The 24,765-nt window shown below is 52.3% G+C and overlaps 9 protein-coding genes across 9 annotated transcripts; 5 read left to right on the top strand and 4 right to left on the bottom strand.

Annotated features, from left to right (window-relative positions):
- Positions 1-996: 996 nt before the first annotated feature.
- On the top strand, positions 997-5,115 carry GT037_011047 (uncharacterized protein; the record flags this gene model as incomplete). Its single annotated transcript, XM_038936094.1, has 10 exons — positions 997-1,113; positions 1,169-1,304; positions 1,357-2,785; positions 2,841-3,353; positions 3,411-3,602; positions 3,650-3,877; positions 4,227-4,386; positions 4,455-4,578; positions 4,623-4,762; positions 4,828-5,115. The coding sequence occupies 10 exons, from the start codon at positions 997-999 to the stop codon at positions 5,113-5,115; spliced, it is 3,327 nt and encodes a 1,108-aa protein (XP_038781304.1).
- Positions 5,116-5,944: 829 nt separating this feature from the next.
- Positions 5,945-6,577, bottom strand: GT037_011046 (mitochondrial succinate dehydrogenase cytochrome b560 subunit d; the record flags this gene model as incomplete). Its single annotated transcript, XM_038936093.1, has 2 exons — positions 5,945-6,110; positions 6,162-6,577. The coding sequence occupies 2 exons, from the start codon at positions 6,575-6,577 to the stop codon at positions 5,945-5,947; spliced, it is 582 nt and encodes a 193-aa protein (XP_038781303.1).
- A 268-nt stretch (positions 6,578-6,845) lies between these two features.
- On the top strand, positions 6,846-8,519 carry GT037_011045 (mitochondrial-processing peptidase subunit beta; the record flags this gene model as incomplete). The annotated part of the gene is made up of 5 exons (XM_038936092.1): positions 6,846-7,010; positions 7,064-7,189; positions 7,259-7,336; positions 7,386-8,080; positions 8,129-8,519. The coding sequence occupies 5 exons, from the start codon at positions 6,846-6,848 to the stop codon at positions 8,517-8,519; spliced, it is 1,455 nt and encodes a 484-aa protein (XP_038781302.1).
- Positions 8,520-10,036: 1,517 nt separating this feature from the next.
- GT037_011044 (14-3-3 protein epsilon) lies at positions 10,037-11,053 on the bottom strand (the record flags this gene model as incomplete). Its single annotated transcript, XM_038936091.1, has 5 exons — positions 10,037-10,150; positions 10,207-10,277; positions 10,329-10,570; positions 10,634-10,940; positions 10,993-11,053. 5 exons carry the CDS (start codon positions 11,051-11,053, stop codon positions 10,037-10,039), a joined length of 795 nt encoding a protein of 264 aa, XP_038781301.1.
- A 1,430-nt stretch (positions 11,054-12,483) lies between these two features.
- On the top strand, positions 12,484-13,008 carry GT037_011043 (uncharacterized protein; the record flags this gene model as incomplete). The annotated part of the gene is made up of 4 exons (XM_038936090.1): positions 12,484-12,614; positions 12,676-12,741; positions 12,835-12,900; positions 12,957-13,008. 4 exons carry the CDS (start codon positions 12,484-12,486, stop codon positions 13,006-13,008), a joined length of 315 nt encoding a protein of 104 aa, XP_038781300.1.
- A 1,651-nt stretch (positions 13,009-14,659) lies between these two features.
- GT037_011042 (aquaporin-like protein) lies at positions 14,660-16,420 on the top strand (the record flags this gene model as incomplete). Its single annotated transcript, XM_038936089.1, has 3 exons — positions 14,660-15,365; positions 15,421-15,903; positions 15,963-16,420. 3 exons carry the CDS (start codon positions 14,660-14,662, stop codon positions 16,418-16,420), a joined length of 1,647 nt encoding a protein of 548 aa, XP_038781299.1.
- Positions 16,421-18,358: 1,938 nt separating this feature from the next.
- On the bottom strand, positions 18,359-20,762 carry GT037_011041 (uncharacterized protein; the record flags this gene model as incomplete). Its single annotated transcript, XM_038936088.1, has 6 exons — positions 18,359-18,511; positions 18,570-18,797; positions 18,861-19,867; positions 19,925-20,082; positions 20,138-20,292; positions 20,343-20,762. 6 exons carry the CDS (start codon positions 20,760-20,762, stop codon positions 18,359-18,361), a joined length of 2,121 nt encoding a protein of 706 aa, XP_038781298.1.
- A 1,158-nt stretch (positions 20,763-21,920) lies between these two features.
- GT037_011040 (trafficking protein particle complex subunit 3) lies at positions 21,921-22,709 on the bottom strand (the record flags this gene model as incomplete). The annotated part of the gene is made up of 5 exons (XM_038936087.1): positions 21,921-22,040; positions 22,097-22,288; positions 22,343-22,562; positions 22,612-22,620; positions 22,672-22,709. The coding sequence occupies 5 exons, from the start codon at positions 22,707-22,709 to the stop codon at positions 21,921-21,923; spliced, it is 579 nt and encodes a 192-aa protein (XP_038781297.1).
- A 258-nt stretch (positions 22,710-22,967) lies between these two features.
- Positions 22,968-24,422, top strand: GT037_011039 (uncharacterized protein; the record flags this gene model as incomplete). Its single annotated transcript, XM_038936086.1, has 4 exons — positions 22,968-23,108; positions 23,179-23,565; positions 23,612-24,107; positions 24,370-24,422. 4 exons carry the CDS (start codon positions 22,968-22,970, stop codon positions 24,420-24,422), a joined length of 1,077 nt encoding a protein of 358 aa, XP_038781296.1.
- Positions 24,423-24,765: the final 343 nt, after the last annotated feature.

The raw sequence follows: 24,765 nt of genomic DNA, 5'->3' as shown, positions 1-24,765 counted from the left end.
TCAGCCTGGTCAGCTCAAGTCTGACATGACACATATCGTGGGCGAGTAGGTTGAGAGAAGGCAAGCCTTCATTTGCCGAGCGCGTAGGGCGAACGATTGCGCTATTGGGCTGTCAAGCCTATCGAATCTTAATCTACGCATTAGAGCAGAGTCGCAAGTTTTTGCTTGCAGCAAAGCACTAGTAGGGAGCCCTACTCAGATGTGTTGAAGACAGGTGCTGGATACTGAATACCTGGGCATACCTGTGAAGCTCTTGAAATGCCTGATATGAGTAGTGGTTTCGGCCTCGGCACCTTGTTCCACACACCCTCGGATGACAGCCTGGTTCCAGTTCTGGAGTGAGTGAGAGCTTCCCCATTCATAGCCTCAGCTTTGCCACATATCTTGTCTCTGGTGCAGTGCTAACGCGCGCGCCGAACAGCCTTGTCGTTGTAGGATCATTGTCATCTACTGACGGCAAAAACGTACATGAGATATGGAGTGGTGAGCGTTGGCCGCAGCGTTTCTTCCTCAAAGACTTTCCACAAAGTCGCGTACTCATATTCCAGCGCGGATTCCAAAAATCAGAGGGTTTGCGAGCCGCTATTCAGAGATTGGGTGGATTGTTAGTCGACGTGTTAGACAAGTTCCGCCAGGACCTGGAGGTCTGAGTCAATCCTCAGAAAGTTTCATGCCCAGAATCTCTGACATTACACCAGATTCCGCTTATTGTCTGCTGTCAAGGTTTAGGAGGCTATGTTTTCCTTGAGGTTCGTACTAATGGATCGTACAACAACATACCGCTTATTAGTCTCGGAATAGGCAGCACAAAGATCCGACCAAGAAGACCGGAAAGAAAACTTAGCAACAGCAACAACCGCTGCCATTTTCTTTGGCGTACCTGTTAGCGATGCTCCTCTCGACGACTTACGAAGCAGTCTACGCGCTTGTCGGACTATTGAGCAGGCATCCCCTGATGAGAAGTCAGGAAAGGCAGATAAAATACCACTTGGCGACATGAAAGTGTTGGCATCGTTGCTCAGCCCTCTGAAACGCAAAGTCTTTCCGTTGACTGCATTTGCCGAGACAAAATCGTTACACTACGCAAAGAATATTTTCTCAAGATCCAGGATAGTAAGTGGTGAAGAATGTGTCGATACTTAAAGGTCAGGTGCTAATCCTCAAAAAGGTTGTTGACAAGCAACTTGCTTCTGTTGCTGAATGCAAGCTCCATGAAATCGCTGCCGATCATGCTAGCATCGGCTTCTTGGACCACCCCACTTACAAGATAGTATCGAAGGTGATTAGAAGCGCTATTGACTCCAGTATGTATCCGCGAATCGTTCAGGCTGTGGCAGATTGCTTATCAGAACTCAGGGCCGACCACGAATGTGGCAATCCTAAACGCGCCGCTTGCCAGCTTGACTATTCAGGGGCCAACGAACAAACCACATGTCCAACGAGCTCGACGAGCGAATGTCGAAGTCAAATGTCATCACATACCTTATCCCGAGAACGAGTTCTTCCAGGGACGCACAAACACGCTTCAGGTCATGAAGGAGCGTTTGATCGATTCGCCTGGAACAAAGTCGACCCGCGCATTTGCTTTGTGGGGTCCTCCTGGTCAAGGCAAGACGCAAACTGCTTTACACTTCGTGTTTGAGCATAGGCACGAATTTGCGTACATATTTTGGGTACAGGCGGATGCTGGTGATAAACTGGAGCAGGGTCTCCAGGACTGCGCAGTCGCGGCGAAGCTCCGAAAAGCCGACACGGATGTCACGGCAGGTGCACGGGAACTGATGGCCCATCTTGACCGGACTGGTAAGCTTCACGGCATCTTCTTGTTGGCTAGCTATACTGAATTTAAGCCAGACGAAAGATGGCTGCTTGTTTATGACAATGCGGTGAGCCCGCTGTTGATCAACGATTGGTGGCCACACAGTGAGTCTGGCGCAATATTGATAACAGCGCGCAAGCAAGTATTCGGGACCAGCACGGTCGCGAACGCTGGTCTCGAACTGGACAAGCTCTCCAATGACGATGGGATAGAGATGATACTTGGTCAGATACAAGAACACGCACGAAGAGTCCCTGATCCACGGCAACAGGCTCAAAAGATAGTAGAGCGTGTTTCCGGCCTAGCGCTCGGCATTCAGGCCGCAATTGGGTTGATCAACGATTCTGACTTCACGCTTGAACAGTACAACAAAAAATACACCGATCGCCACAAGTTTCTTCTGCATGCTGGCAAGCATCAATCCCACCGTAACTGGGCACCATATCCACAAGGTTTGTTCGAGACTTTGACTGATACTATACAAAACGTCGGCACGGAGGCTCGAGACCTGCTAGAGATTTTCTCTCTACTTGATCCTGATTATATTCAACTCAGACTCCTGGAGGCTGCGCTGGAGTCTGATGGATTGAAAGATCTCAGTCACATCAAGGACAGCGATAACTATATGCCTAGTCTCTATAACGGGATCATAGCAAGAAACGTCGAGGACGATGGGCAAAGACTGCCTAGCTTTCACATACATCGACTGCTCCAGGATTGCGTTCAACTCAACTCCAGAGTGAAATCATTGCAGCGACCTTTTGAAGATGCAATCGCTATGGTGTTGGCAGCTATGGGCTCAACCAAGTTTGAGATATCCCACCAGATGGCTCCACTTCAACTCAAAGAGTACTTGCCTCATGTACAGGCATTACACAACTTCTACCAAACAAAGCCCCTTGACGACACGTCTCCAAGTATTAAACCGACTCTGAACTTTGTCAAGTTGCTGCGGAAATGCGCATCGTAAGTAACATGCGACTGGATTTTCATCACTGTTCAAGGCTGACAATGCAGATAGACTGTGCTACAAACGAGGAAAACTCAGCAATGGGCTTGCACTTGTAGAAACTGGCCATGACATACTTGGGGAGGATCCCGGCCAAGCCTCAGTCCCTGGTGAGTGGGGTGACAAGATAATCGAGTCCATGCGACTGCATCATCAACACGCGTGTATTTGGTCGGAGGTAGGTAACTTTGAGCTCTCATTGGAGCACTGGAAGGCTGCAGAAGCACACTACACAGAGCTCACGAAGGCTGGAAACGCCGAAGTGACAAACGAAGACATCGAACAATATTTAGGTGGGATCGCAAATTCACAAAATGGCTTGGGGAGGCACAAGGAGGCTATTGCATCTTACTTTGAATGCTTCAAGTATGCACCAAAAGACGATATCGATTCCCCTTACGAGGTCAACATTTGTCGTACTAGATGGGCAGATGGGCAGTTCAAGGAAGCCGCTGAACGGCTGTGCAAGCTGATTGAGCTTCGCGAACAAGCTGTTGGCCAAAAGGATGATGTTAGGAACTTCGTGTGAGTACACTGTCTACCATTTCTGCATAGGCCAAGAGCTGAACTAACGGGCCTTAGTATGGGTAGCATGCTCTACGTCCTTGGTAATGTTCGCATCTCTCAGAATCTGCTGGGCGAAGCATACTCGCTCCACGAGAGAGCTCTCGGCTGTTGGCGAAAGACATATGGTGAAGAGCATCATAAGACGGGCGATGCATGGCATAAGAAAGGCTGGCACGAGGCGCGGCTTGGTAGTTTCGATGTCGCAAAGTATGTGGGTGCTTCGAACGCAATGAGTGTTTACTAACGTCTTTCAGACAAGCTCTCCAAAATGCTTTAAGGGTATATGAGACCGGCTCTGATAGGACGTTTCGCTCTGGTGAAGTTGCAAGATCGAGTTTCAAACTTTCGGAGGTGCTTGAAAAGCTGGGAGAGGCCGATGAAGCAGAAAAGTATCGTGCGAAGGCGCTCGAGCTTCGGCGACTACTTGTCGGACATGCCTTGCAGAATCCGTGTGAGGAGGATTTTGAGAAGCTCGTCAGCCTGTGGGCCAGATAGTAGATGATACTCACGTAACAAGCCAGCTGGTCTTACATCCTTATGCTGTTTCGTTGTATCAGTGATATATACTGAGATTTGTCCTTACTTTTGTTTATAAAATGTTATAGAAATTTCAGTACATCCAGCTACCACGACGATTGTACCGTATCCTAGAAGAGCTCTACCATGATGAACAATAGCTGTGCGTCACTAAGTTGTGCGTCTGTTACGTAAGGAGACGTGGCCAAGCCGCTGGTGATGCATAAAAGCTGATCGAAACCCTTTCATTTCCTGGATTTTCTCGATAGCCTAGGGTCACACATTATGTCAAGAAACGTACTCATAATCGGTCAGTATCGCACTCCAACTGGTTCGAAAACCTAATCAAACTGGTAATATCTCAGGTGCGAATCGTGGTATTGGCCTAGGGTTGGCAAGAGAATTTCGGGACCAAGGTTGGGTTGTTCATGGCTCAGTCCGACCACAAACGCGTAACGATCCATCAATCTTTGAAGTGCGTCCACCCAGGTGGTCTAATTAATGACTTCCTCTCAATCGATGCCCATTACTGATGCTCGTTAGCTTGAGAGTATCGCAATCAAAATCCTCGAGATTGACTATCTTGAGGAGCGCACGATCGTCTCAGCAGCAACGCAGTACGGCGAACATACCCCACTTCATTGCCTCGTAAACTGCGCGGGTAAATGTCTTCAATCTTTTGCAGACTACATTCGCTGAAAGAATGGACAGGCGTTAGCGGTGCGCCCTTGACGTGGCAAGACAACGATGCTGAGACCTTTTCACGGTTTTTCTCGACGATGGTTGTGGGACCAGTTCTGGTAACAAAGCACTTTGAGCGCAATCTGATCCTTGGTGAACATGCGAAAGTGGTGAATATCTCTTCTATCTGCGGTTCGATTTCTGGTAAGGTTGCACAGCACGCAATGCAATGAAGGCATTGACTGGACTAGAAAATGACACGGGAAGCAAGATCGCCTATAAGGTTGCCAAAGCAGGACTGAATCAAGCATCACGAACGCTTGCAATGGATTTCAAGGAAAGAGGCGTCGGTATAACAGCTATTACCGTTGATCCTGGGGTAGTTGCGACGCGGTTAAATGGCTGGAAGAACAAGGTGGATCTTCGAGATTCCGTACGCGGGATTTATACAGTGACGAACCAGATCAAACCAGAGAGTACGGGATCTTTTTGGAGCTGGAATGGTATCAACATTCCGTACTGATCTCTACTCTAGAGCTTTGACGATACTTGGCTCTCTACATCGTTTTTGACTTTCTGTAGGGAGAGATGCGATCAGCGCTCGTTGGAGGGCGTAATGGCCTCAGGGATCTCTGCTATGGGTATAGTGATCGAGTTGTCCATAAAGAGATCAGTATTTGATTCCTTATCGACTCTCTTATCGTGCTTGTCAGAGGGAGTCGTCACCAAGGGAGTCTCTGCTGTTTTCATTGCGATGGATGTTGCTTGAGGCTTCGGTCGAGCATCAGACGACCGTAGGTACTCGAATGTCACAGGCAAGCTCGCAGAAGGGACAACCATTGCGTGACCGCAATCTTGTTATCCATGGTAGATTGGAGGGGTAAATGACGATGGATGAAGACACAGGAGGCCGAGATTGAGATCGCAACCATACTTAGTATAGAAGAGTTTCGGTTGGTCTATTTCGACCACTGAATGAGAAGATGAATCACTCTTCTACTTTACTCATAAGAGCGTTGTGTAGCGCCTACGCGATGTCAATATCTACAGAATGGAGGGGCTGAACAGACGCTGTGCCTATATCGGTAAAAGCTGTGTCTTCTCTAGCATATTCCTAGCCTGGTATGGACACTTCTTACGCAATCATGTTCGACGCGACCGATGCGACTTTGGCAAAATGACTGTCCGTTTGCAAACGCATTCCGCAAGAGGCAAGCGTATAGAGGATCGATGGAAGTTAGGAAGTAAGAAAAGGATAAGATATCGAGACAATCACTCTACTCCGTGGTCCAGTAGTTGAATCAAAAAAGACATGTCCCTCTGCATTTGTATTACAGGTCCAAAATATATATCTATGCGTGCCACAACCTCGCGACGGCCTCGGTGATACCAACATCGTTTGTCTCGAAAGAGTAGAGGGCAAGACCCAGAGCGACAGTTCCAGCGCGGAGAGCCCACATGGCAGCTGCTCGAGTCTTGGGAACACGCTTGGAGGGGAAGTAGTCGATGATGCAGGACCTGTAGGACGTTAGTCACGGTAACGGCTACAAACGCTTCCAATCAACATACTCGAAGCCAATGTGCGAGTGGACGACCAGAAGGGCGCAGAGAATAGAGTCGGTGAGCGGGTTCAGCGATCCAGCCGCGAAGGGGGCAATGGTCAAGGGAATCAGACCAGCGGAGACGATCCTCTCGAAGCTCCAGTGGTAGCTGCCGTGGGCGTAGTCGGGGTCTGGCACTGGGACTGGGTCGTTTGTGGTTCCAATGATCTTCTGGGGCAGCGGCGGCAGGATCTGGTTGCGCTGGGTGGCGTGGAAGGCGGCAATGCGCGTGGACTTTTGGATGGTGGAGCGCTGGAATGCCGGGCGAAGTTGCTGGACGAGCGGGCGGTTCATGGTCGACGTCGCAGTGGACAGCATGCGCTGCGACTGGTGGGCTGGCGGACACGCTTGCCTGAGGAGGCCGGGACGCATGACGGAGGCCATTGTGTGCTGGAGGTTGGAGGTCTTGGTGTAGGAGGTCGCTGCGATGCAATATCGGAACGACTTGGATATTGACGACAATGCCTCGGATGTCGATTGCTGACGTCCCTGCTGCGCTCATTGGCTGGCGGTGCAGGCCGGGAAATCCCGTGATCGCAGATTTGACGAAACTCATCCACCTCACCTAGGCCAAGCTGCAGCTGGACGTCGATACATCCACCCCAACCCCATCTAACCAACTCCCATCCCCCCGCCACAGCGAGCAGACGCAATGGCTTCCCGCCGGCTCGCCCTCAACCTGCAGCAGAGCATGCGCTCTCGCTCCGCCATCAACGCCGTCAAGTCCTCGCGAGCCTCGCCTCTGACCCGCGGCCTGGCCACGCCCGTTGCCTACGGCGCGAAGACTGAATCCACTACCCTCGGAAATGGCTTCACGGTAGGCCCGACGCTGTAGCACTCTTCACGACTGCAATTGACCCATGCACCCAGATCGCTACCGAGCACTCCCCATGGGCCCAAACGTCGACCGTCGGTGTTTGGATCGACGCAGGAAGCCGCGCAGAGACGGACAAGACCAACGGCACTGCCCACTTCCTCGAGCACCTTGCCTTCAAGGTACGATCTCAATGGCAATGGCAATGGCCGGGACAAATGGCAATGAAGCAGGACTGATGCTTGGCACAGGGAACCCAGAAGCGCACCCAGCAGCAGTTGGAACTCGAGATAGAAAACATGGGCGGACACCTGAACGCCTACACCTCGGTACGTCATACCCACAAATCTCAAGTGAACGCACAATTAATCCAACCAGCGCGAGAACACCGTCTACTACGCCAAGGCCTTCAACAACGACGTCCCCGCCGCCGTCGACATCCTCTCCGATATCCTCCAAAACTCCAAGCTCGAGGCCCAGGCCATCGAGCGCGAGCGTGATGTTATCCTCCGTGAGCAGGAGGAGGTCGACAAGCAGCTCGAGGAAGTCGTCTTTGACCACCTGCACGCCACTGCCTTCCAGGGCCAGCCCCTCGGCCGCACCATCCTCGGACCCAAGGAGAACATCCAGAGCATCCAGCGCGCCGATCTCGAGAACTACATCAAGACCAACTACACTGCCGACCGCATGGTCCTCGTGGGCGCTGGTGGCATTCCCCACGAGCAACTCGTCGACCTCGCCGAGAAGTACTTCGCCAACCTCCCCTCGGAGCCCCAGGACTACTCTTCCAAGTCCGCCGCTGCTGAGCAGAAGGCGAAGCCCGACTTCATCGGTTCCGAGGTCCGCCTCCGTGACGACACCATGGGCACTGCCAACATCGCCATTGCCGTTGAGGGTGTTAGCTGGAGCGACCCCGACTACTTCACTGCCCTCGTCACACAGGCTATCGTCGGTAACTGGGACCGCGCCATGGGTACCTCGGACTACCTTGGCAGCAAGCTCAGCAACTTCGTCTCGCAAAACGCCCTGGCCAACAGCTTCATGAGCTTCTCCACCAGCTACTCTGACACTGGGTACGTCACTCCAAGAAGTACATGAAGATATCTGCTAACACCCTCCAGTCTCTGGGGTATCTACCTCACCAGCTCCAACCTCACCCAGCTCGATGACCTCGTCCACTTCACTCTCCGCGAGTGGTCCCGCCTCTCCATGAACGTCACCTCCGCCGAAGTCGAGCGTGCCAAGGCCCAACTCAAGGCCTCTATCCTCCTCGCCCTTGACGGCACCACCGCCGTCGCAGAGGACATTGGTCGCCAAATCGTCACCACTGGTCGCCGGTTAAGCCCCGAGGAGGTTGAGCGCGTTGTCGGCCGCATCACAGAGAAGGACGTTATGCAATTCGCCCGTAACAGGCTGTGGGACAAGGACGTTGCTGTCAGTGCCGTCGGACAGATTGAGGGTCTGTTGGATTACAACAGGATCAGGAACGATATGAGCAGGATGCTGTCATAGACAACCACTTCTTCTAAGAGACAAGCAAGAGGGGTTGAGGAAGGAAAGTGTTTATAGTGCCATGCTGTGAGCGTTTTTAGACGGCAGAAACATTGTAGTTTTGTGTACACTTAGTCGATGAGTATTTTGACAAGGAAGATTTCAAACTAGCTGTGCCTCTTTTGAGTTGATGGTGCCTTTATCCCTCACACCCAGGAATACTGTCGTGCTCGGCCCTAAAGACATGAACCTGGCCCGCGTCGCATCGAATGTACGTCTTCTGACCTATAGTACTCTTCCACACAACCACATGATTGACGAAGCAATTGGACAAAAAGGTTCCTCCTTGTGAACTGATCTGGTAGGTAGCACGAATAGATTCTTCCCCAAGATAGACTTCCTCAGCCTCATCATGAATTCGCCTGCTAACCCGCAAGCAGAGCCAGTGATGGAGCTCGGTATAGTCTGCAGTCCATGAAACGCTTCTTCGTTCTTTGGCAAAGTAGTCGTCTGGTGTATAGAAGACTTTGCCCAACGACGACCAGTTGCTTCGTGTACCATGACTCGTATTTCAGCAGGGCAAATCCCATGAACCGGAAGGGAGTTAAGGCGGTCGTAACCCGGCTGATCCGTGGTGGTATGAGTGAAGACGATCATGCGCCCTGCTTATTGATGGTATGGTGGTGGTCGTCTCTACCATTGGAGACAATGGTGGTTGTCGACAGTCTGGGCAGGTGGCGACAAGGTGACGGAGTCCATGGTTGCTGCTTGGCCACGCGAAATGTGCGTTGTCAGATCTGTTAGTCACGCGTGTAGAGCCAGTTCAAACTTTAGTATCTTTCAAGAGAATAAGTCGAGTTGTCGAGATTGTGATCCGTGCCGAAATTTTGTAGAGCTGATGTACGTGTATATATATGTATGAGAGAGGGAGAGAGAGTCCGACTTCATCGGCACTGTGAAGAATGGCAGCCTAATGCCGTCAAGCGCAAAGAGTGACAGCAACAATAAGTCGCGGTCACGACTTCTCGCGAGCAGGTGCGTGACGTAAGGATCGCAATGTGAGAGGAGCATTCAGTTCGTAGCAATCATGGAACATCAATACTGAGCATTCGCCAAGCCATACCTCGACTAGAAAGTAAAACAAACTTAACAAGCGGATATCTTTGATTATAATCCTTGAAAAGATTGTATGAATAGCAAAGTTATGATAAGTAGCCACCAGCCGCACTCTAGTCGCAAAGGAAGCATGTTGACATGTAAGTGAGACTTGTATGGATAGAGAAGGGATAACAATGGGTGCCACAGAGGCAGGTGCGCATGTGTGACAAGACACATGGTAAGAGGATGTAGACAGGATTGAAAATTTGTAGTCTAAACAAAGCGCATACCCGGCCCTGAAGTCACACCTAGGATATACCCTTCATGCCACACTGAGAAAACGATGAATCTAGCCATCATTGACCGTTTGCTTACCAAGATGCACCATATCACCACTAAACCCCTGCCGTTTTTGTGTCTGTGTCATTGGTTTTTCGAATTTATGCCTTGGCGTCGGCGGGAGCCTCGCTGCTCTCAGCCTTGGGCGCGTCGGTGGCGGGCTCACCGGCGGGTGCGTCACCGGATGGCTCGGCCTCGGACGATGTCCAGAGAGTCTGAGCGGAGTTAGTACGCTGGATGTAGATGTAGAAAGGCGTGCATAAAGACTTACCAGGTTGTCACGGAGGAGCTGCATAATGAGGGTAGAGTCCTTGTAGCTCTCCTCGGACAGGGTGTCGAGCTCTGCGTTTTTGTTAGTCTTGTTCAGACATGGTTCTCTTGCCCTTCACGTACCAGCGATGGCGTCATCGAAAGCCTGCTTGGCGAGTTGGCAAGCCTGATCGGGCGAGTTGAGGATCTCGTAGTAGAAAACGGAGAAGTTCAATGCGAGACCGAGACGGATGGGGTGGGTAGGGGCAAGGTTGGAGGCGGCAACATCGGTAGCGGCCTTGTAGGCCTCGAGCGACTTGTCGGCGGAAGTCTTGCGCTTGTCACCAACGGCGAACTCGGCAAGGTAACGGTGGTAGTCGCCCTTCCTGGAAAAGAGAGAATGGTTAGCAAAGCTAGCTAGGTATTGTAGTGTGTGTGTGGTGTCTTACATCTTGTGGTAGAAGACCTTGGATTCTCCGCTCTCAGCAGAGGGGATCAGGTGGCCGTCAAGGCACTCGAGAATATCCTCGCAGATCTTAGCCAACTCGGCCTCGATCTTTTGGCGGTACTCCTTGATAAGAGTAACCTGGGTCTCGTTGCCCTTGGACTCCTCCTTCTGCTCGATCGAGGTGACGATTCTCCAGGAGGCGCGGCGAGCACCGATGACGTTCTTATAGGCAACGGAAAGGAGATTTCGCTCCTCGACGGAGAGCTCCTGGTCTGCAGAGGCAACAGCCTTCATGTTCTCGACCATCTCTGTCGTACGGGGTTAGAATACAATGTTGTGCCTTATTGCAGAGGCGCTTACCCTCATAACGCTCGGCCTGCTCGGCCAGCTTGGCCAGGTACACGGAGTCTTCGTAACCCATTGTGATGTGTAGTCTGTGGAAATCGCTGTTAGCTGATGTGAACCGAGTTGGAGCGCGCAACAAATGCGACCAGTGGTTATCGCAGTTGCTAAGCAGCAAGCCCGCCCCTCAGTGTGCGCTACTGCCGTAATCGGAGAAAATGCCGTTTCGCTGTCTCTGCCGTTTTCGATTGTTTTGCTGTGTGTGTTGAGAAGGCGGAGAATGCGGCAAGTGGAGCCCAGCAATTGCTTGTGTATCCTTTACACCTGGCAACAGGGCAGATGCGCGAAGAGGGGCGGCTTGAGCTATCACGGGTCTCCGAAAAGAGCGCCGATCCACGACACCCTCAACAACAGCGGCCAGGGGGTTTGAGCGAGGGGCGGTCTCGATAGCCGGCTATGCTGATGGGAACGACGGGCGTTGTTTACCGCAGTCCAAGGCGCAAATTGCAGCTGTCCGCGGGTTCTTGGGCAGTGACGGAATGCGGTGGAGCACTTACGAAGAGAAAAGTTGGTACAGGGGAGGGAGTGTGCAGAAGCGTAGGTTGTTAGAGGCGGGGGGTGTGTTGTTGACGAGAAGCGGAGTGCAAGTGTTTTGGTCGAAGGCGGCTTGTGGTTGAGTTATCAGAGGAGGGGACTTGAGAGGGAGAGAACCCGACTCGTCTTGGCGGCGATCACGCCTGCCTATCCTTGGTTTCACACGGCCCAGCCCAGAACAGGCGCGACCTTATGTTCTGACAGGCGAGCAGCGCTCGTCACCGCCTCAGCGGCCAAATCCTCACTTGCATAGTGCCTGCCATTATTTCCAGGCTTGTAGAGCCGCCTTGGGAGTGTTGCCTCGCAGAGTCCCTGAACGGCATGCCCCGCAGTACACCCCTTCCATGACAGCTACAAGGACCAGCCTTCACCACGAGGATTGGGCATCACGTTTGCTTTTGTAGAGCCGGCATTGGCTCTGGTCAGGCAGTGGGCACCATGACTGTTCTGTTCTGAACGTCCCAGGCGTCTTCTGGGCGGGCAGACACAGTGTGGCTTTCAAATCACGTTAAGATCAAGACCGTGATGTTGCATAACATGTACTAATGTTAGCCCCCAAGTCTCTCATGGCACTTGCTGTTGTGCTTTGAACAATGAAATATCATGTGCATACCAACCCCCATGGGCCGCATTGAAGCACACCGTCTGTCAGTCAATCCCCTTCCCTGATCTGGACAGATGTAGAACAAGATCAAGTTCGACTTTCGTACGTCTGTCTCGTGTATGCCAAACTATCAAGGGGACCAGGCAACGGTGTTGAGACCCTTCGACGTCACGTGAGAACCGAGCGATGACGCACATGCACGTCCAAGCTCCATGTTCTTCAAGCCATCACTCCACCTCAGCATACCAATTGCATATAACCACACAATCCCCTCTCAATACCCAACCCAAACCTCTCTACCAAACGCAACAATGCTTCGCACATCCATCATCAAGAGTGCGCGCTCAATTGCCGCTCCCCGTTACTTCTCCGCATCTGCCCTCCGAATGGCAGAGGGAGCTACCGGCTCAGGATCCTCAAGGCCTACCGGAGTCGCTGGCGGGTAAGTCGAGGCTAAGATTCAGATAGTCAATTCTAAGCATCTCAACTGACTCAACTATCAGTGACGCCTTCACCAAGCGCGAGGCTGCTAGCGAGGAGCTCTTCATTCGCCAAGAAGAGAAGGCCAAGTACGTACATCTTGCCTGACCTATTGTCATATCTGCTTCACATCTGCAGTCAGACGGAGTAAAGACTTTGTACATTTTTCTGACAACAAACAGGCTCATGGCAATCAAGGAGAAGCTCAAGGCGCAAAGGCAGCACATGGAGGACTTGGACAAGCACATGTCAGTATACCCAGGACTTGGCCAGATAGAGAATGTCAACACTAACAACAATGCAGTGACGATGTCATTGCTGAGTCTGAGCGCTCAGGCCAGGGCGAGCAAAAGTGAGCGCTTCGCCATGCTCCGGACGAATAACGCGGGCCGACCCATCCGTCGATAACTTGCTATGATAGACAATAAACATGTCAAACACACATAAACTTCGCAATTGACGTATCTGATTCTTCGTCAGGCGCCTGCGTTCTTTCGTACTCGCTTCTTCATATCGTCCTTGTTCGTGTCAAATAGAACATGGGTCTGCACAGTCGTAGGGCTCCCCAGCAAACGACGTGGATCACCCACCTCAGCACTTACACTTGTTACTCACCGTGAGAAGGACATTACAAAGTAATCATCTCCGTGGCACTGCATCTGTACATCATCGCATTCCACTCCACAGCGAGCGAGATAGTCCGGAATGGCCACGGGAGAATTCGGTATCTCGCGGAAGCGCGTCATTGTCTGAATAGGTTCTTTCTCGGCCTCTTACAACGTCAGCTTATCGAAGATCCGGAGATCCACTACATGGATACAACCCAGATCAATACAGCCACCGCCCCGCACGAGGCTGGATCACAACTCGATATTTCCCGTTTTGCTTTTCTGCCGCGAAGGATCTGACGACAACACACAGCTTCGTATTCCGACTAGCCCCTCCAGCCTCCAGTATCTAGAATATACGGCGTAGTGCTTACGCAGCCTCACACAAAGACAGCCATCGCGCGGACGGAGAAAAGAATACGTACCTCCGTTGCACCGACATGCAGGATACTTTGCTGCCCTGTGAAACCGAGACGACGGTATTGTCGATCGTGAAATTAGTCATTTCGAACAACGCTCGCGGTGTCGAATAGAAATTCACTCCCTTTGCTCAACAACTATCACGACTCTATGAATGCCTTATTGCCCAGGTTTCCAGGTCTTCGTCATAATTAGCCCATTTCAAACGCCTCTCGTGTCCACGCAGCTAGGCGTTTTACTTTTGCTGGCGAAACAGGTACTGGGGTTGTGATTCTGCATTGCGGCAGGGATCCCGCTAGCACCCATACAAGATAACCGATAGCCTACCACGAATATCCCGGTTGCGATCACAACTACAAGCGACTACCTTGTGAACTCTCGAGTAACTTGCAAGAACTTTCAAGATCATGCAGCCTCTTCATTTGCCGGCCATCGCCATCCCTACGGACAACGGCTGGTTTCAACCTCCTGACAAACTCGTGTTTGCCCCCACTAGGCAATGCATGCTTCTTTTACAAGATAACCCATGCTACGACTGAGTGCATCCCGCCCATTTTTGTATCAAGGGACAGCGAAGATACGTCATTGTAAGCGTCGTTCTGGCCTCGATGAGCGAAACCCTGGATATGGAACCCACCCGTTGCTCCCATCAACGAATGAAGCAAATGCACGGGCTGATATCACGCCGAGAAGACTATGGACAGACGACACTGGACCAAATTAGGTATGACGAGAGGCGGGTGATGGGTCTATTCAGGGTCTTCGTTATAGCCTTGGCCAGCGAGCATATATGATCTCGTTGACCGCTCAGCACAACGACGCATAACTTTGAGCGTTGATCTACACTATACTAAACTACTACCAAACACCACCACTACCCAGCTAGCCATACAAGCGTGGTCACTATCTCAAACGCTCTCACCTTCTTGTCAAACCTTCATCGATCAGTCTAGCAGTTACCAACACTCAATTCGCCTACATGGCGCAACAAAACAACCAGCAGCCTCAGTACTATGGCCAGACACTGCAAGATGGTACGATAATGGAATCCCCTGTTATGCCACCAACGCGAGCATCCAGTGACTCAAGACAAGAGTTGTTACGACTACCAGCACAACCCCATCCAGCACATATCGACTACCATATGGAGTCTGATCAGAGTCTGCCCCAGCAACAGCAGCAGCAACAGAGCGACCTTCCCCTGAGGTCAATGCCGTCCAATGCTCGGAGAATAGGAGGTCAAAGTGACCCCAATGACCAGTGGACACCTAATCGTCCTCGACGACCATCTCAGAATGTTCCCTACACCCCTACCACTCATCGTGGTCCATACATAGAAGACGACTATGAGGAGGAAGATTACAACCCTCAAATGTACCGTCGTCGGTCGAACCGTCGCACTCAAGGCCCTCCTATGGCCTACCGCAACTACGTCGAGCAAAACTCCAGATATGGACCGATACCAAGGAATAGTGTCGACGCAAACATGCAGCCCCAATACTCGGATACACCGGGTAAGCCAAACTATGAAATGTACTACCCCGAGCACACGGATTACCCTCCACGCCGCCCTCCTATGCCGGGTGCCGGAAGTGGAGGAAGCAAGGGACCGCCAGAGTACCCATCAGCGAAGGCTGTGATGAGGCTGCCTTGGGCCGTCTGGATGGGAAGTAATGCAAAGAACCGTAAGTAATCTCTTCCTTACCCATTTCTCTACGTCGCTAATACATTCCGTCAAAGACTTTGTCGCTTTTATAGGAGAATTTGTAGGAACAACCATGTTCCTCTTCTTCGCCTTCTCCGGCACCCAAGTCGCCAACATCGACTCCTCAGCAAACCCAGATCAAAATACGACAACCAACGAAGCCGCCGGTTTCTCCCCTATTGTCCTCCTCTATATTGCCCTCGTCTTCGCCTTCTCCCTCATGGTAAATGTTTGGGTGTTCTTCCGTATCAGCGGTGGTTTATTCAACCCGGCCGTTACGTTCGCCATGCTACTCTGTCGCGCTCTGTCACCTGTCCGCGCCTTCTTGCTACTTGCAGCGCAGATCACAGGAAGCATCTTTTCCAGTTACATCGTCAGTGTCTTGTTCCCTACGGATTTTAATGTTCGGACTACACTTGGTGAGGGAACCAGTCTGGCGCAGGGCGTGTTGATCGAGGCATTGCTTACAGCAGAGCTGGTCTTCACCATCTTCATGTTGGCAAAGGAGAAACACAAAGGTATGTCTTTCCTTCATACCTTCTGCTCGTCCAACCTAATTAACTAACTCCCCCACCAGCCACCTTTATAGCCCCTGTCGGCATCGGCCTCGCCCTCTTCATCGCAGAGCTAGTCGGCGTCTACTACACCGGCGGCTCTCTCAACCCTGCCCGCTCCTTCGGCCCCTGTGTCGTAACTGGCGTCTTCGACACGGAACACTGGATCTACTGGGTGGGTCCCGCAGTCGGCGCCATCATTGCCGTTGTCTTCTACCAATTCATCAAGATCCTCGAATACGAGGTCGCGAACCCCGGTCAGGATGACGACGACAAGGACCAGGAGGTCAAAGAAGAGATTGAAAAGGTTAGGGAGGGATCTCAAGAACCAGACCTGGAAGCGCAGAGGGGGCCTGTTGGTGGGTTGGTTAGCAATGATGGGACTAGGACGATCCCGACGGTAGCCAGTATTCATCAGATGAGGAAGAAGAAGGCACTTGAGGGTCAGGGGTTTGGGGGGAGGGGCGAGAATACTTACTAGACGGCCGGGTAAGTATCCAAACTGGCTTCACAGGCTGTCGACTGTGAGTGAGCGGAGTTGAAGGACGAGCTTAGTGTGCTGAGGAATCTGATGAAGTATAATGGGGCATGATGGATTGGACGATGGGCTATGCATTACGGGTCACGGGTTATGGGTTATGGCTCATATTAATGAGTTGGTATGGTTGATGGTTGAACGACTTTCCTTGGGTTATAAGGGTTACGAAGTATTGGCCCCCGGTCACGAATAGAATGTATACATAGATTGCTCAAAGTACCGTATATAGATTACGTTGGTATTCCGACGATGCTCACAGGCTGGGAGGGAGCAATGAATGAAACTTGACACTTACTTTCAGCCTGCTCACAAAAAGTCTGCTCCTCACCGCATCCTTATGTTTTCTCAAAACGGAACCGAAAGGGGTTCTCGGATTACATGCCTTTGTACCAAATACTCGGTTCGGAGCAAGGGTGACCGAGGTTCGTGGTTTCGACCGGCATGAGTCCATCACATCACGTGTGCGATCGACACTGCAGGTGCAAGTTCTAGAGAGCATGTGACATGTAATGAAACGAACCCCAGACGTTCTCCACAGCAGACACGTAGTGTACCTGACGAGACAGGGTGGGATGTCCGGGAGAAGGATATTCTCCGCTACGGCCGAACCTGTGATATTAGCGAGTACCTGTCTCCTGCTATCCACATGTTGAATACGAAGACTAATCACCATACACCTCAAGTAGGAAACCATCTGCACTGAATACTTCAATCTCTCTCATGCTACTTTGCTCCTCGGCCGATTTTTTTCCATTCCTTGGACCTATCCGCATTCAACGTCAAAGTGGGATGTCAGTCTAAACCCACAAGGCCATCAGAGAGGGAGCATGACAATCCTCACTCACATAGATTCATACCAAGAATCATATTGATTTCACACATCATTCCATCACTCGATGCAAGCATGCGTATGAGGCTAAGATACCAAAAAAGAAAAAGAAAAGAACTTATATCTGGCATTAAGTCATCTCGAATGATATATATAAAAGCTGATCACTGATTCTCGCCTCTTTCTCTCTCCCTCCCACACATCTTCGTCTCCCTCTCCATCCCTCCAGTCGCCTTCGAAATAAGATAAAAGAAAAGTTTAATGGTATAGCAACGGGTTTTCTAAACGAAAACCCACCCCTTTCTCCTCCACTCGTACCTTCCTCTAGAACACTTTCCACGGCTCCATCCGTCTTTCTTCCTTCCTCTTCTCGTTTCTTTCCAACTTTCCACGTCCAACGTCCATGATCATGAACATGAACATCGAGAAACAACAAAAACAAACTATAAGCAAAACACACCCACGCTCACGAAAAAAAAAGGGTAAAGGACGTCTACCACTACACATAGTGTAGACAGCCGTGAATAGCGAATGGATGCAAGAGAAGAAGAAGAGAAAGAAAAAAAAGATGCGTTGTGTAGTGCAAACATAACAAAGGCAGCAGCAAGAAAGCAAATTCGAACAAGACAAGGAAATAGAGTATTGTGGTAGTAGGTAGCGATATGTGAGAGAAAAGCTAGATGGCCAGAAGAGGCCAAACAAACATAGATAGCATAAGCAAGGTAAGTTCCGTACGTAAGCGAGAACATAGCCAAAGCAAGACGCCAACAGATAATAACGCCCATGTGACGAACAGAGAAGGGTTTAGAACGAACCGCCCGAAGACTAAATCCCGTTTAAGCCCTTAAGCCCTAAGCCCCGTATGCTCCAATAAGAGAGAAGAGATGAGAAAGCGATCGATGTAGGGTGGTGATCTTTGGTAAGAGACAACACGGGTATATGAAAACAGGATTTTGTTTTTGTTCCACCACAACAAAAGGCCAACCACCAATAGGGCGCCGACCGATCGACTAAGCGAAAGGGCAGTCGAACACTTGGATTTTCCAAGTGCGCTATACTTCGGCCGCGTTCGGGAAATCAAAGTCGCTGACCAGATTGCCAAAAGCGTCATTGTCATTTCCCGTATGCAAAAATGAGTCAAAGTCAAAGTTTTCGAGCGCACCAGCGTCGTCGCCAAAGTTGAAGGCGAGATCGATACCGTTGGGCTATATGTTTCATTAGCAAAAAAAGCACCCCTTTACTCATTCCGGACCTGTCACTTACGTCACCGTCAATGTTGCCAAATGGGGGACCGCCGTTGTCCATGGGTTGGTCGGAAGGAGGCTGAGGTTGCACGGGTTGCTGGGGCCCGCCGTTTTGTCCTTGGTTGAAGGATTGCTTGTGTACGGGCGTGATGGGCGCGACGGGAGTCGATGAGGTCGGTGTCGGTGGTTCTTCGCCGTTCGATGTTGCCGGAGTAGCACCTGCGTTACCCTTTTTATTTGCGGGCTTCTAAAATCAATATCAACGTTGCTCGAGGGGGTAGAGTGCGCGGGGGGAAGCGCGAGACTTTACCTTATTGTCTTTGGTTACCTTCTTCTTGGGATTGGCCTTGTTTCCTTGGTTCGGCGTCGGTGGTGCCTGATTAGACACTGATGGGGATGGTTCGGGTCGTGGCTGTTCGTTCGTGGGCGCTGGAGGAGGCGGCATTTGTTGCCGCTGCTGAGGGTTTTGGCCCATGGGTCCGCCCATCTGCTGGCCGCCAGGGCCCATCATGCCTGGTTGGGGCCCGCCACGCCAACCACCATTCTGGGCCATCTGGCCATTGCGCATGGCTTGCATTTGTTCCTGCGTCATGGGTTGTCCGTTGAACTGGGGACCGCCATTCGGGTGTGAGCTTGGAGGCCGCATCATGGGGTTGCCGTTAGGGCCCGGGCCCATGTTCTGGGGGTAGAATTGCGGAGGCATTCCTGGAGGTGCTAGAGTGGGGTCGAAGTTCATGTTGGGTGCGGGTGATCCACGTTGCTGACCCATAATTCCCTCTGGCATAGGTGAGCCGGGTAAATTCTGCTGGCCGAGCTTTGGTGTACCTCGCTTCATTTGGTCGGCAGGGTTAGGCGATGGGCCACCAGCTCTGCTACCTTGCGGCGACATGGCAGCGCCAAAGCCTGGAGCGCCAATGACGCCTTGCTGAGGATGTCCAGATTGGTTGTCTTGCTCTTGCCGAGCCATGAGTAACCGCTTCTTGTTCTGCTGCTCAAGCAACATGAGTTGCATCTGGTAGTCCTGCAGCGCATGGTTGCCCTGCTGGGGTGCGCCTGGAGGATTGGTGGGCATGCTGCCGGGCCGCGGGCCGTTGCCAGCGAAGGTGAGGTCTTGACCGTCGAGGCCGGACTGGGCCATTGGAGAGCCTTGGACGCCAGAGTTGATACCCTGGGGGGAGGAAGTGTTACTCATTGCCACTCTGTGTTGATGGGCCAGACTTTGGGCATATACCTCGATGTTCTTCTGCTGCGCACCTGGGCCTTGCGGCATGAATTCATTGAACTGGTTGTTGGGCATGTTACCAGCATTCATACCACCTGTGGGCCGGTCTTGATTAGCTTGTGCCCTCGTCGTGGGTGTGACAGATGACGTACCTTCGACGCGGGGGCGCTTGTTTGGAGAAGGGGCATTTTCGTTGGACCCGGGCGAGTTGGGGCGGTTGCCGTTCATGTCCATGTTGGAGCCGTCTCGTTGCATCTGAATCATGTTGGGGTTCTTCATGGACTGCATGCCAGCCATAGGGTTGCCGGTTCTGCTGCGGTTAGCTAAGGGGGTATAGATGGCGCGCTGCTTCAGATGCTACATACGGGCGGTTGTTCATGTGCGCTGTCCGCTGGAGTTCGGTGGGCTTGCCGTTGGTCATGCCACCGTTCCGGGCCATCATGTACTGCGCGTTGGCCATGGGGTTGTTGGCCATCATCAAGCGCTGGTTTCGCTGCTCGTTCTGCATTTGGCCAAGATTCTGTCTAGTCGTCAGTCTTGTTCGACGCTGGGAGAACTGTTTGTACGTACCCGGTTGTGGCCGAGATATTGGACGGCATTCTTGGGGCCGCCGTTGGGACCTCTGGCGGCGGCGAAAATGTCCCAGAACTGGACCCACCAGTCGAGCAGGAAGGAGTTGTCGGCGACCTGGCCTGCAGGCAGTGCGGGCAGAGGCATGTCGTCGGGCATGTCGATGTCGCTGGCTACATTGGACTTGTTGGGGCTCGGCTTCTCGGTGGACATCTTGAGGTCACCATCGAGCATGGCGCGCGCGAGGGCGTGGTGCCTGTTCCGCAGGAAGTAGTCGTAGATGTACGTGTTGAGCTTTTCAACCGGATCGTTGTTGCCCATGCGTTTGGGTTGCGCCATGTTGCCCATGACGGGGGTGCCGTTGACGGAGCCATTCGCATTCATCTGCGCCTGCATCTGGGCCATTTGCTGGTTCTGCATGGCGGCGTCGTGTGCTGCTGGGTTGGGCAGGCGCGATGGGTGGGTGGGGAGTTAGCGATAGGTGCGCGGTGGTAGCAATAGACGCGCTGTGTCGTGCACCTCAGTGCTGGATGGGCCGACTACAACAGCATGGGACGTCGTCGCCACGGGCTGGGAGTCGGAGCGGAGCGTCGTGCCAAGGACGCGACGTGCTGGACGACGAGGGCCGGTGATGTCGCGCGAGATGGGCAGCCGGGTGGGATGAAGGTTGCCGAGAAAGGGTAGCGACGCTGGTGTCGCGATGAAAAGGCGGCGGCTGATGCACGGTATGGGTCGGGGGTTAGCGTGAAGGAAGGACTTCACAAGAGGGACCTCAGCGGCGCGCTGCACGGAGGCTGCCAAGAGATCTCGTCACGACAACGACAACAACAACAACGATGGAGGTGTGCCGGCGCAAGAGGGCGCGTCTGGGTTAGCCGCACAGATGGATTGTCGCAAGGTTGTGCGAAGTTGAAAGTGATTCAGATCGAGGGGAAGCGTGCGGCCGCTCGTGAGCTGCGCCAAGTGGCCCACGTGATTTCGGTATTATTAGACTCGTATGCTCCAGCCTCCTATCGCGCTCCATCACGCCCTCATCGCAACTGTGGGTGGATTTTGTTTTTCATTCCGCATCAAGCAAGTCAAGACGTCAGACATGGTAGATGGGTTGTATCGTGATCGCATGACAGCACTCCAGCACCTGTGCCTGCGTATTTAGGAGGTTGGTGGGGCACATGTAACGCGAACTCGACACACATGTCCACGACGCAGAGCCGTAGCAATCCTATACCTGTATCCATAGACGCACTCACATGAATTGGTTGTTGGGTGTGATTTTCCGTCGACATGACGTTAAAATTAAGGGGCAAGGAAAGACTAATGCTCCTTGTAGCTTCAGACTCCGTCTACAATCATCAGTGGTAGTGCAATTGCGCCATTGTGCAATTGCCTTCTCATTGGCTTCAATGGCCATCTCAATAGTGCACTCTACCTAGTCTTGTGCAGTGAGTTCGCCGGGCGTCTGTCCCGATTCTACCAACACAACCCCAGAGTGCAATTCCAGGCAGATGATGCATTCCTCACACCCCTACATGTTCAGCACGAAACAACGGATTTGCATTCTCGTTGCGCAACCTTGTTCTACTCATCGTCCGGTGGCATCTCGTCGTCAATAAAGCGGATCAACGTTATCCGCATCTCAGTTGTGTCATTGCCTCGGAGAACATCACTGACAAAGTGCGCCTCGACCTGCATGTGTACCTGGCCGATATCAGCATACTATATGTATAACCCATCCAGACACGCTCTCTACATACCATCTCTAGAGCACCCCGCAGTACGCCGACCAGGATGTTGGAGAACCAGAGCTCATCTTGCGCGCGGCCATCGTCGGGCAATTCCACAAAGTCGGCAAGTGGGTTCTCTTCAAAGATGAGGGAGAACTGCTTGTTGTCGCTCGACCAATTGGTGATTGTCGGTGTAATGTTGAGGAAGATCTTGAAGCCAACCTATAGCCGGTACGTCAGCTTGCGGTGAAAGTATATGCGGCTCGGCGGGCCTACCTTTGAGATCATTTCAGAGACCTCTCTGAAGTTGGTGCAGGCAGGTGCGCTTGACTTGGCCAGGAAGTCTTCAATCAGCCGTATGCCGATGTTATAGCCCATGCGCTCGAGTTGCTTGTTGACGTCGGGGTAGTTGTATTCGTAGTCCTTGCATAGTTGGGCGACAATGGTGCCGTATGTGAGGGTGACGAGCTCGGCGCTGACCTTGTCTACTCGCGTCCTGGGATTGTCAGATGCAGTCGCCCAGGCCGGTCGTATGCGAGACTTACTTCCACACTCTGACATCTATTAGCACATGTTGAAGCAACTACTAGACGCCTGGAGCTCACTCCTCGCCCATGCGGGCCGCTTTGGTCGATGAAGCCATGTGGATGTGCTAGAGAGTGACGAGTATTTTGTGTACGAGTGTGAAATCACGGGTATTTGGTGTAGGAGTGTGATATCAAGTCGTGTTGTCGGCGTCGGGGAGCATGCGGACTGCGGAGGAGCGTTCCTGGTAGTACGGCCGGGCGTTAGCGCGCATCTGCCTTGCCTCAAAGTTTACCCAGCTGCAACTCGCCTGCAACTACAGCGCAATAATTCACATCGCCCGCCAAGATAGCGAACCAAGCACCCCTCCATCGCCATGTCGAGAGAAAAGCGACCCGCTAATGAAGCCTTTGGTACCAGCCAACTGGTCAAGCGCACAAAGTCAGACGCGAACCTTGCGAGCTCGGCGGTAGCCAAAGTGAATGGCTCTGGCGCAAATGGCGCGCTTATACAAGCAGTATGTTACAACCAAGGACTTATGATAGAGTACCAAGCTGAAGATGTCGACGTGCTGACAGGTGCTGTAGGGGTCGCGTACCAGCGCGCTGCAGTCGCCGGTCATGGAATTGACGGGCCATTCTGGCGAAGTCTTCGCAGCGCGATTCGATCCGACGGGACAGTACATAGCGTCCGGTTCCATGGACCGATCCATACTACTCTGGCGCAGCTCTGCATCATGCGAAAACTACGGCATTCTAACGGGACACAAGCAAGCGGTGCTTGATCTGCACTGGTCGCGCGACTCCAAGGTCCTCTTTTCCGCCTCGGCCGATATGCACCTGGCCAGTTGGGACGTCGAGACGGGAGAGAGGATACGAAGACACCCCGGGCACGAAGAGGTCATCAACTGCATGGACGTGAGCAAGCGTGGTGAGGAGATGCTCGTGAGCGGCTCAGACGACGGCTACATCGGCGTGAGTGCATCAACATATACTTGTCGAGCATTTCTGACTCTTCCAGATCTGGGACACGAGAACGAAAGACGCCGTGACATTCATCCCCACCGACTTCCCCATAACCGCCATATGCTTGGCAGAAGCTGGCAACGAGCTCTTCACCGGAGGTATTGACAACGACATCAAGGTCTGGGATCTACGGAAACAGGCCGTCACCTACACGCTGCTGGGTCACACGGATACCGTCACCTCGCTCCAATTGTCTCCTGACAATCAAACTCTCCTATCCAACGCACACGACTCGACTGTCAGGACATGGGATGTGAGACCATTTGCGCCTGCAGACAGGCGCATTCAGACATACGACGGTGCCCCAACCGGCCAAGAACGCAACCTCCTCAAGGCGAGCTGGGACTCCAAGGGAGAGAAGATTGCTGCTGGGAGCGGAGACCAGAGCGTAGCCGTCTGGGAGACGCGGACAGGAAAGCTGTTGAACAAGCTTCCTGGCCATCGAGGTGCTGTCAACGATGTGCGGTTCCACCCGCTCGGTGAACCAATCTGTAAGTGCACCAGACTTTCTTTCGCATTCGCTTTCGCCCAAGTATCTGTTCTAGACCTCACGCTACGCTTCATCATCCCAGCCCTATGGCGATCAAAGCGGGGAGGCTCTGCGGAGAGGCTTTTCCAAGCTTTCTCACATCCTCTTCGCTCAGCGCTTGAGGCGGCGACGAGGACATTTCACTGCATAAACTCCTCTTGAACAAGCGTTTCGACACCCTTTACCCCTCAATACGAAGCACGAAGCTGACTTGGCAATCCTAGTGCTCTCCGCATCCTCGGATCGCAAGCTCATGGTAGGTGAGCTAGGCAAGTGAATGTGGAGGTGAAGCAACTTGGCTACGCGAATTTGCTTCGAGATTAAAATCCCCGGGATGAAAGCTGTGGAGAAAGGCCCGAGTTGAACTTCCGGCCCCACGGTACGTCACAAGGGCGTTGTTTATGTATAGGACTGGATACGCCGGTGCGACGTTTGACAGGGTTGGGAGGTCGCATGTAACAACAGTCTTCAGTAACCACAAGGAAGCGAGAGGAACAACAGAAAGACGTGTCGACGAGACGGAGTTTTTGAACAGTGTCATAACATCACTGTCAATAGCAGAGTTAGACACAAGTCAACAAACATGGAGATTTAATGTTATGCATCTTTATGCTGCTATA

Source organism: Alternaria burnsii (assembly GCF_013036055.1).
Source record: "Alternaria burnsii strain CBS107.38 chromosome Unknown 694, whole genome shotgun sequence".
Taxonomy (NCBI): Eukaryota; Fungi; Ascomycota; class Dothideomycetes; order Pleosporales; family Pleosporaceae; genus Alternaria; species Alternaria burnsii.
This window is presented reverse-complemented; position numbering and strand designations above follow the sequence as displayed.